Here is an 11,976-nt window from a genome sequence, read left to right as displayed (position 1 = left end):
TGTGGGAACAGCTTGCGTACTGCGCGTAAGGACGTCACGTCTCTGAGCATGGTGGGTCCTGCGGATCCAGTTGGTTTCTGCGCAGACGTCTCTCTTCAAGGTGAGTCCTGCGGGTCCAACTGGGCTCTGCTGGGACCTACCTCTTCAATTAGTGAACCAGCATACAAGTTCCTCTAAATCTTTATAGAAAAACTGCAAAAGTGTTATTTTTCGTTTAAAAGTAAATACCTGATTATTTTTCGTTTGATAATTTGACTTAACAAATCCAAAAAATAAAAAATAAAAAAACAATACATTTCATACAAATAAGAAAGACTTAATACAAAATGGGCCCAACATACGGAATTTTGATTTACCGTTTTCTCCGAAAAAGAGTGTAAGAAGATATTAGACGTAGCTATCATGACTGAGATACTCATGTTATTCACAGCTCAACCCGGTAGAAGACGCCACGAATCAATTCTGTCATGGATGAAAAACCATTCAACTCAAGTTGCTCCCTGGACCCATAAATACGCAGACCTTTCAATTGATAAATGCTCTGTGGAAGACAACCTATGCCCGTACCATCTATGTCTAACACTTTCAAACATTCTAAACTCCCAAATTCCTCCGGCAATTTCTTAATTTTATCACAAAATCCGAGCTGTAAACATGTTAAACATTTCATCTTATATATGTTGTCTGGAATATCTAGTAACGATTTGCACATCCATATGATTAAGTTCTCTAAACACTCTAATCTGCATATATTCTCAGGTAACTGCTCAAGAAGAAAACACTTAAAAAGTTTAAGTGATTTTAGATGTTTCAACATACAAATGTTATCCGGAAGATGTTGAAACTGTGTCACCTTCAAAGATTGCTTCTCTAGACTTTCTAACCGCTGCACGTCCCAAGGACTACCCCCTCTAAGTGTAAGCTTTCTTAAATGCTTTAAATCACCAATTGTTGCTAAAATATACACGAGGTTTTCACAAATGCATGGACCAAAAGAAAGAAGTTTCTCAGCATCTAGGTTCATCATATTCAAAGTCAAACCAAAACTTTGGCAAAGTAAGTCTAGAATGCAGCCGGCATACATTTATGCAACTTACATTTATTGTTACTGTAACTATAGAATCAAGAACTGCTGATCTGTGCCTTTTGTCAACCATAAAATATTCAAAATTTAAGCAATCATTTAACCGAAAGTCGACAAGGTTTTTTAAACATCCCACCGGAGCGTGAATTTCTTGAAGATAAGAACATCCTTTAAGATATAATCTCTCAAGATATGGAGTCCGTCCAAGGTTAAGGTTACTCACCTTACAACCAGTTAGGTTGAGGACTTTGAGGTTCATACATTCAACGGGCATGTAGAGCTCTACAAAGTGATTACAATATCCAATGTCTAAGCTCTCAAGATGTGGAGTCATCCCAAGGTTAAGGTTACTCACCTTAGAACGACTAAGGTTGAGAAATTTGAGGCTCGGACACTCGACGGGAAAATTAAGTTCTGCAAAGTTTTTACATGTTTCAAAATTTAACGCTTCGAGATGTGGAGTCATGCTAAGGTCAAAGGTTCTCAACTTTGAGCTACTAAGGTTAAGGAATTTAAGCTTATTAAAAACCTGCCATAAGGAAAAAATGGATTAATATCAGTGTAAAAACAAAAAAATAGCACAATATGCATTGCCCAAAACAACCCGATCAACCATTATACTACCTTTCTTTCTCCCCCTTCCCAGAGTTTAGATATTTTGCTCTCACGGTTGACAAGCTTATTTGCTTGAAACGTATTAGGTAAAGACCGAAAAGGGTATCCACGCCAACATAGAGATTGTAAAGATTCTGGTAAGTATTGTCTGCCTTCATCAACTTTTCTTGATGCGTCACCATTCACGTCAAGTAATCTAAGATCCTTCATCTTTATTAAACCTTTCATAATAATTTCTGGATGGAGATTGGAATATCCTAGTTTTATACTTGTTGTTGCTTCAGTGCCCTACAAATAATAATAATAATATTAATAAGTATACGTATAATAATAACAATAACAATAATACTAATAATAATAATAAGTATAATAACAACAACAAGAACAATAATAATAATAATAATAATAATAATAATAATAATAATAATAATAATAATAATAATAATAATAATAATAATTTGTCACAACAAATAAAAATGTCCTAGTTTTCCACCTTCCATATAAACTTGAAACTTACCGATTGATTAACCAATATATCTTCTATCTCCTCTTTGATCCATAATCGACTATGTTTGTTAGGCTCGTTAGGGTGCATACGACGAACAATATTCCAGCCCAGTTCTTCTATATGATCATGGAAGCCCAAACCGTATGTAGTTGAAATTGTTATCAAAGATTTTTGCTCAAGAACACTTAAACCAATTTGGGCATTAAATCCACAACTTTTAAGTATCCTGATTGCATCTTCTTTCGTTTCACCTTTCAATATGCATACAACATCTAGAAATGTTTCTTTCTGATCATTCTCTAGACCGTTATAGCTTAGTTCCAATCTTTTCAAAGTTTTATCCAACGGGATTGTTTTTAGTCTTTCTATGGTATCTACCCATTCAGGCTCACTTCTGTTACAAAGATGTGAACCCAAAACTTTGATTGTTAAGGGAAGACCAGCAGCATAATGTACAACTTTTCTAGATAGCTCTTCATACCCATGAACTGGAATCTCTCTCCCAAATGCATGCCTACTAAATAGGCAAACCGCTTCCTCATTTGATAATAGACTGACATCATGAATGAAGTTCACCCGGTGTGCTAACAACACCTGCTTATCTCTTGTTGTGATGATGATTCTACTTCCTGGCTTAAACCATGTAAGCTCACCAGCTAACGCCTCAAGTTGGTCTATATCATCCACATCATCTAGAACAATAAGAACCTTTCTACTACACATCATCTTTTTCATCATATATTTCCCGTCAGAAACGCTAGTTACATCAATGCTTTGATCATTTAGCACGTCTTTAAGGATCTGCTTTTGCAATTCCTTCAAACCAGACAAAGAGCCTTTTGAGACTTCTCTGACATTCTCAACAAAGCTTTTACCTTCAAACCAAATGGATATCAAATCAAAGATAGCTCTCGCCAAAGTGGTCTTCCCACCACCTCCCATCCCCTTGATCCCTATCATGCGAACATCGTCGGAAACACTTTGTAAAGATGAAATCACAAAATATTGTCAGAATATTTCAGCTACTATTTTGTTGCTGGCAGCTTAAGATCAATCTTGGTACACAATCACAAAATCAAGCTATTAAAGCCATTGTCATAATGGAAGTTATTAAGGATCAAAGGTTGATTTTTGTGATTAGTGTTTTAAGTCAATCTTTGTCTGATTTCTATTAGACTGAAAATTCTGTACTAGAGGTCCTCACAGTACGTATGTCCAATTTTGAACTTTTTCATAGCAAGGGTATTTTGGTCATTGGGCTCTATAATATAATATTTGGTTTTGAGACGACAAAGTTTAAAGATATGAGTATTCAATGGCTTGTGTTGTAGGAATTCTTAACTAATAGCAGCATTTTGGTTAAACATGAGTTTTTGGTCATGTTTGACGTTTTGCTGGTGAACATTTAAAAGATTTGGATCAATTTTGACAATAATTGGGGAATTTGGTAGATTAGTTGTATTGTTGATTCTTACAATACATGCAATATTGATACATGCAGGGGTAATTTTGTCATTTGGTACAATAGTCAAAGCTTAAGTCTAAATGGAAGTCAACAAAAGAATCTGCAAAATGGTAAGCAGCTGGTTTGGACTTATTTGACTTTCTTCTGGTCAAACTTGACATGGGGCATACTGTTGACTTACCTGATTTAATAGTTGGTTCAAATGGCATTAAACTAGTAACAGGACCGGATATGAATGGAGGGGTAATTTGGGAAATATAATTTCAGCTGTTACCAATTGCAGTACCCTAATGAGACCTAATAACCGACCCAAAAACCCGACCCGGACCAAAATCCCAGCAGTTCAGTTACTATCTGGTTACTGATGTGGGCATAAATCAGTTTTGGTTATGGACCAAGGGAAACCGAAAACTTAACCTCTTTTCACATGACAAATTGAAGCTGAAAGCAGATTAAATAAGTAAATAAAACAAATACCAATATTAAATTACATAAAAGCCACTCAGAAATAAACTTACGGATACTTTAGAGATCCTTCATCCTTCAATCCTTACCATTGAGCCGGCCATGCAAACCATCAATATACGTTATATAAGAATGTATTGAGATTAATGCTACGAAAAGTCAACACACAAATCATGGAATGACAGGTTTCGGTCAACTTCATTTTCATTTAATTGTGCACATCATAAAATGAAAGTACAGAAAAACCAAAAAGAGACAGAAAAACTCCTGCAGTTAGCAGGTTTACCCGAAAGAGACTGAATAAATATCGAGATCCCAGTAGCAGTTCTGATCTGTTCAAATCACCACATAAATGGAAAGTACAGAAAAAGATAAATGGTCCCCTGAAGACGACTTATGCCCGTGTATTTTATCCATGACTCTTTCAGACATTCTAAACTCCCAAGTTCCTCCGGAAATTTCTTAATATTATCATAAGAAATGACAAGAATTTATTCTTAAGTACTCTAAACACTCTAATTCGCATATACTCTCAAGAGCAAAACAATAACCAAGTTTAAGAAATTTTAGATTTGTCAACATACAAATGCTATCCGTAAGATGTTGAAACTGTTGCGTGTCCAAAGATGGCTTCTCTAGACATTCTAACCGCCACTGATCAGATCATGAGGAATACTTCCTTGAAGTTTAAGCTTTCTTAAATGTTGTAAATCACAAATAGTGGCACTTTTTTTCGTCTACCACTACAACCTTTGGACTTTTAGTGACACTTTTTTTCCTACCACGACAAACTTTTGAACTAGTGACACTGTTTTCCTTTGCCACTGCAAACCTTTGACCCTTATTGCACTTTTCTAGTCTGCAGCTACAAACTTTTGAGCTTTTAGTGACATTTTTTTTTCTTTCACCACAAATTTTTGGGATCTTATTGCACCTTTTAACAATATAAAATAAAAATAAAACTCTTAAATATAGAAATTATAATCTCATCACCACAACTAAAAGCCGATCACAATCCAAGCACATACCAAATGCCTAATAACTCTCGGATTAAGTCAAAATATCAAATATATAAAAAGAAAAGTAACATGTTACTTGAATAAAAACTGAAAACTTCACTGCGCTCATTAATCACTTTCACCATCTTTAATAATGCAAAATTAACAAGTACCAGGTCAATGACTTTCATATGGTGGGCTTCTAATGGGCCGGCTGGAGAAGCATAAGACAAGCCTTTCTTTTTAGCAGTAAGAATTAAAGACAAAAGCTGTAACCGCAGCTGCACGCTATGAACCCCAAGTCAGTACTTTTTGAGTTAAAAGACGAGTTCAAGGCTGCCAATGCTGAAGCTCTTTGTGTGGGCTCACCTGTCCTGTTTGACTTATCTTGACTCTGTAAACAAGTAAAATAAACCTATAACTTTAGCCCACAACCATTAAATTCTTAAGATTCATTTACCTCTGCAGAATGGCCACCAAGCCCACTAACCCCAGCCAACTTTCTGAGTCAACTTTTTATTTGAAGATCAAAATACCCTAAAATGCATCACAAATGTGTGCCGCTAAATGACATTTTTTTTGTAGTGTCCAACTATATATATCAAATTAAATGATTTAATTGTAAATATATACATACAAATCCCTTAATTTATCAAAAAAAAATGTTTTGTGGCCGTAGCCATTAATAGGAACCAATTGTAGAAATCATGTTACATCTGCAATATAAACATTTTTCATCATTTTATAAATGCTTAGCAACATGATTAGTATTATCATAATAACAACAATCATATCAACAAAATAACTGCAGCAACTTAATAATATAAAATAAGAACCGAGGATCAATACTATCATAATAACAACAACAATCTAGAAACACACAATATGATCATTTCAGAAAGTTTCTTTCTTTTTACAATAGTAAACGGTGAGATCCCTTAATAAGCAAAACTTATTAGGAACAACAACCCACAAGAATGTATGACAAAATACAAAGTCTCAAAATCCATACAAGAGTATGTTGAGTCTCAAAACTTATTGGATTCTTTTTGCTGGTCAAACATGACATATGGAACTTTCAAAAGATTTGGATCAATTTTGAAAATAATTGAGAAATTTGGTGAATCGGTTGTATTGTTGAGTCTCATGCAATATTGGTATAGAGTTTAGGTATAAATGGAAGTCAACAAAAGAATTTGCAACTGTTGGCTTATCCTGGAATGACCTGGATTAATAAAGTTGTCAATATCTACATCATTTTCTACATCATTGGTTTATTGGACTGTATTTGACTTTCTCCTATATCCGGTATACAGTTGAATCATCCTGGATTAATAGTTGGTTCAAATGGCATATAATAGAACTGGATATAGATGTAGGGATAATTCGGGAAATATGGAAAGTGTTATTTGGACTAAAGGCGTTCAGTTTTGACCATAAGAGTTGTGTTGAATTTATTATAGTCAAAATTGAGCTGAAAGGTATGAATTGGTTTTGGATCTTAATGCCATGATCACCTGTTTGCGTTATGATAGAAGAGACTACACTCCATGAAAACAAGACAACAAACGATAGGCGTTTGATTATGAAACCCATCTGCACTAAACTTTGTATTTTCATCATTTTATAAATGCTTAGCAACATGATCAGTATTATCATAATAACAACAATAATATCTACAAAATAACTGCAGCAACTTAATTATATGAAATAAGAACCGAGGATCAATACTATCATAATAACAACAATCTTGAACCACATAATATGATCATTTCAGAAAGTTTCTTTCTTTTTACAATAGTAGACGGTGAGATATCTTAATAAGCAAAACTTATTAGGAACAACCCCCCACAAGAATGTATGACAAAATACAAAGTTGCAAAATACAAAAAGACTCTTTAGCATCTCATATCTCTTTTCACAAGACAAATTGAAGCTGAAAGCAAATAAATATATAACAAATACCAACATTCAATTATATAAAAGCCTCTAAGAAATAAACTTACGGAGAGTTTAGCTCTCGCACCATCAACGAGTATTATTGCAGCTAATAGTATAGAGCTCCGTCAATCCTGCAATGAGATTTCCCAGTCCAATTTAGACTCCTAATAATATTGTTGGCCCTCAAAGATGGCCTGCAAACCATAAATTTACAAGTTTTATACGTGTTTCAAAACACTGCTTAGCAAACATGACATAAGTATTTATTGAGATTAATACTGATTTAGAAAGAAAAAAATAAGGCCTGAAAATGAAAGAACATAACAAGGTCTTTTCATCGATTTTGATTTAAAGATGAAAATTTCTTACACAAGCATTTAGTCGAGCAGGTGGTGTGCATGAATTAAAAAATACGTGAATATGTATAATTTGATTCAATTGAGCCTCATAATCACGAGTGTAAACAAACAACATTGTTAAATTGTGAATTGTACCTGATTAAGACAAATACTCATGTTGTGGCTGACAAGCTTATTTACAGCTCTACGTAGCACTTGGTCTTCCATGGTGGATTCAAGATTTCCTCAGCCAAAATGGATGTAAAACCATACGACTCAAGTTGCTCCCTGGACCCATAAATGCGCAGACCTTTCAATTGATAAATGCTCTGCGGAAGACGATTAATGTCTGTATCTTCTATCCATAACTCTTTCAAACATTCTAAACTCCCAAGTTCCTCTGGCAATTTCTTAATATTTTTACAACAGAAGAGCTCTAGACGTTTTAAACATTTCAACCTACATACGTTGTTCGGAATACTTAGCAATAATTCACAATCCCATATGATTAATTCTTCTAAACACTCTAATCTGCATATATTCTCAGGTAACTGCTCAAGAGCCCGACAATACCAAAGTTGAAGTAATTTCAGATTTTTCAACATAAAAATACTATCCGGAAGATGTTGAAACTGTTGAAAACACAAAGATAGCTTCTCTAGACTTTCTAACTGCCACAGATCCTGAGGAATGCTTTGGTAAAGTGTAAGCTCTCTTAAATGTTGTAAATCACATATAGTTGCTAGAAAATACTCATGGTTTTCGCAAACGCATGAACCAAAACCAAAAAGTTTCTCTAAATTTCCACTCCATGAGGATCTAGGTTCATCATATATACATGTAAACCAAAACCCTATAAAATCATTTGTAACATCTTCACAACCTACATCTATTTCCAATGTATCTATAAGAGAAGCTGACTCATGTTGTTTGTCAACCTTTAAATATTCAACATTTAAGCAATCACTTAAGCTAAAGTAAACAAGCTTTTTAAGACATCCTACCGGAGCATGAATTTCTTTAAGATGAGAACAATCTTCAAGATATAATTTCTCAAGATGTGGAACCATCCCAATGTTAAGGTGACTCACCTTAGAACGACTGAGGTTGAGTATTTTGAGATTCGGGCATTCAACGGGCAATTTGAGTTCTACAAAGTCTTTACATTCTTCAAGATTTAACTCCTCAAGATGTGGGGTCATGCTAAGGTCAAAGGTTCTTAACTTTAAAGAATAACTGAGGTTAAGGAATTTAAGCTTATTAAAAACCTATCATAAGAAAATAAAAATAGATGAGAATCAGTGTAATCACAATATATAACATTATATGCATTATTCTACCTTTCTTTCTCCTCCTTCCCAGAGTTCAATTATATTGCACTCATCCATTTCAAGGTAAACAAGGTTATTTGCTTGAAACATTTCAGGTAAAGACCGAAAAGGGTAGCAACTCCAACATAGAGATTGTAAAGCATCTGGTAAGTATTTGCTAACTTCATCAACTTCTTTTGCGTAGCATCGCACATCAAGTAGTCTAAGTTTTTCCATCTTTCTAATACCTTTCATAATAATAACAGGATGGAGATTGGAACTTCTCAAATACATACTTCTTGTTGCTTTGGTGCCCTGTACATAATAAAAAAAATGCTGGTGTGAAAATTTGTCAAAGAAAATAATATTTCCTAGTTGTCCACATTTCATATAAACTTAAAACTTACCAATTCCTTAACCAATATGTCTTCAATTTCCTCTGTAATCCATAATCGACTATGTCTGCTAGGCTCGTTAGGATGCGAACGACGCACTATATCCCAGCCCATTTCTTCTATACGGTCATGGAAGCCTAAAATGCCATAATCAGAAATAGTTATCAAAGATTTCTGCTCAAGAACACCTAAACCAATTTTAGCATAATATCCACAACTGTCAAGTATTTTGATTGCATCTTTTTTCTTCTTATATTTCATCATGCATACAACATCTAGAAAGATTTCTTTCTGATCATCCTCTAGGCCATTATAGCTTATCTCCAATCTTTTCAAAGTTTGATCTTCAGGGATAGTTTTTAGTCTTTCTATGGTATCTACCCATTCAGGCTCACTTCTACCACAAAGATGTGAACCCAAAACTTTGATTGTTAAGGGAAGACCAGCAGCATAATGTACAACTTTACTTGATAGCTCTTCATACCCTTGATTTGGAATATCTTTCTTAAATGCATACCTGCTGAAGAGGCAGAGTGCTTCCTCATCTGATAACAGATTAACATCATGAATAATGCTCACTCCATGTGCTATGAGCACCTGCTGATCTCTTGTTGTGATGACAATTCTACTCCCCGGCTTAAACCAAGTAAGCTCACCAGCTAACGCGTCAAGTTGCTCTATATCATCCACATCATCTAGAAAAACAAGAGCCTTTCTACCAGGCATCATCCTTTTCATCTTATTTTTCCCATCAGAAACACTTGTTACGTCAATGTTTTGATCAGCTAACACATCTTTAAGGACCTGCTTTTGCAGTTCCTTCAAAGCAGTCGAAGAGCCTTTTGAAACTTCTCGGACATTCTCAACAAAGCTTACACCTTCAAACCAAACGGATGTTAGATCAAAAATAGCTCTCGCCAAAGTGGACTTTCCACCACCTCCTATTCCCTTGATCCCTATCAGATGAACATCTTCGGAACCAGTTTCTAAAGATGAAACTACACTCCTTACCCGGGTCTCCATGCCTACTAACTTCCCATCAATGCTCGAATTAGTGAAATGTAACTTTAGTGAAATTTCTTGAACAATTTGTTGGATAAATTTAGCTTCATGCCTATGAATTAAAGAAGATTCATTCAGGTTGCATGAATGTCCCTATGAAGAACATGTTACATAGGAAAGAAAAGAAGAATATAAGATGAAGGAATTACCCATTAAAAGTAGTCTTCAACTCCATCCCAGCCAAGCCGGCTGCTTCTTTGAGAGCATTTCTCCATCTTCCAACATCATCTTCATTTTCCTGTTTGATAAAGTTCAAAGCTTTCTTAGTCTTAACAAGATTTAACACAAGTACAAAGCAATTGGATAAGAAACAAAATGCTAGAGTGGAACAAAGATAGTCGAGAGGTAGAACAAAGCTCCTACTAACCTTTTCATGTTCTGCAAAGGCTTTTCCAAATGCCCCACTTTGGTGACGGACTTCAGTGGGTTCCACATCAAAGAATATGGGGTAAGCAGTCTGCTCCATCGTCTTCTGACAATCCATAATCTGTACAAGCTCATCCAAGCACCATGATGAAGATGCATAGTTCTTGGAGAAAACAATGATGTGAATTCTCGAGTCTTCAATGGATCTGATGATCAACAAAGTTCTTGCGGGTGTCTTCACCCCGAAAGCTTAAAAAGACATCATACTTGAAGCTCTTTTGAATGGGCGATGCAGAAGCTGATGATGAAGGAGAAGCCATTGCTTGAAAGATCGAATGAAATGAAATATTTTATGTTTGGGGAAATTTGTGCCGACTGATAAGAGATTAATTGTTTGGAAAACCTTTACATTGGGGGCTGGGGACATACAAAAGATTCGTGCTTACCATTGAGAAAGACATATACCAAACCCTTGTTCTAAATTATTGATTAGGCACATTCACAATTAGCCACCATGTTATTGTGAAAAAAAAATCACAAACTTGGGCCCTTGTTCAAAATAATTGGGATAAATTAATATGAGCGGATGAAGACAATTGTTTGTTGTGATGGGTTGGGGACAAAAGATTCGTATTTGAATATTTGAATAAAAGATAAAGACATATACCTAACCTTGTTTAAAATTATTGATTACCAGTGTAGTTGACTTTATGGATGCTTAAAATTATTTTGTAAAATGAGTCTAGTTAGTCGACATAGATTAGGGCTGTCCAAATTGCTCCCCGCTCGTCGCTCGTTCGTCGTTCGCTTGAATTTTGTTCGAAAAATGCTCGTTCAATTTCGGCTCGGTTTGGAAGTAAGCCGTTCGGCTCGGTTCGGTTTAAAAGCAATCCAAGCACGAGCAAAGCCTCGCTCGGTTTGGTTCGGTTCGTTATGCTCGAATTATTTTTTATTTATTAGTTTTATATATAAACTTTATGTATATATATAAAAGAATATTATTTTTTAAAGTTTTTAAAATTTTCCTCTTTTGTGTTGAATTCAAAGTTCAAATTTAAACCATAGCCACTCGTTTTATATATGTTTTGTTGTTAACTATGAGCTTTATACATTTTAAAGGTGAAAGTTTAGACAATTTAGAGTTGAAAGTCTTGAATTAATGATATTTTAAAGTTTTAGAAAATTAAAATTGAAAACTTTGTACGAATTCAAGCAAAACCAAACCGAACCAAGCCGCTCGGTTTCAAAACCAAACCAAGTTCAAGCATAAAGATATCGCTCGTTTCTTTAAAGTCAATCCGCTCGGTTCGCTTTCAAACCAAACCAAGTATGAGCATGCCCGCGTTCGGTTCAATTCGGTTGGTGAACAGCCCTAACATAGATTACTTAGTTGCCGAATTAAGAGAGATCAAATCATATCTTTCTACAC

The 11,976-nt window shown here is 34.9% G+C and overlaps 1 protein-coding gene and 1 pseudogene across 1 annotated transcript; both read right to left on the bottom strand.

Moving 5' to 3' along the window:
* Positions 1 to 424: 424 nt before the first annotated feature.
* On the bottom strand, positions 425 to 3,167 carry LOC143598440 (TMV resistance protein N-like). Its single transcript, XM_077076654.1, has 4 exons — positions 2,217 to 3,167; positions 1,709 to 1,987; positions 1,308 to 1,613; positions 425 to 763 (listed from the first exon to the last, which is right to left on the bottom strand). Exons 1-4 carry the CDS (start codon positions 3,165 to 3,167, stop codon positions 425 to 427), a joined length of 1,875 nt encoding a protein of 624 aa, XP_076932769.1.
* A 3,848-nt stretch (positions 3,168 to 7,015) lies between these two features.
* Positions 7,016 to 10,867, bottom strand: LOC143598645 (disease resistance protein RPV1-like; annotated as a pseudogene).
* Between the last annotated feature and the right edge of the window lie 1,109 nt (positions 10,868 to 11,976).

The sequence above is a fragment of the Bidens hawaiensis genome, unplaced genomic scaffold (assembly GCF_021521415.1).
Source record: "Bidens hawaiensis isolate Kalapana, Puna unplaced genomic scaffold, B.hawaiensis_p1.1 tig00001904_1, whole genome shotgun sequence".
NCBI lineage: Eukaryota > Viridiplantae > Streptophyta > Magnoliopsida > Asterales > Asteraceae > Bidens > Bidens hawaiensis.
This window is presented reverse-complemented; position numbering and strand designations above follow the sequence as displayed.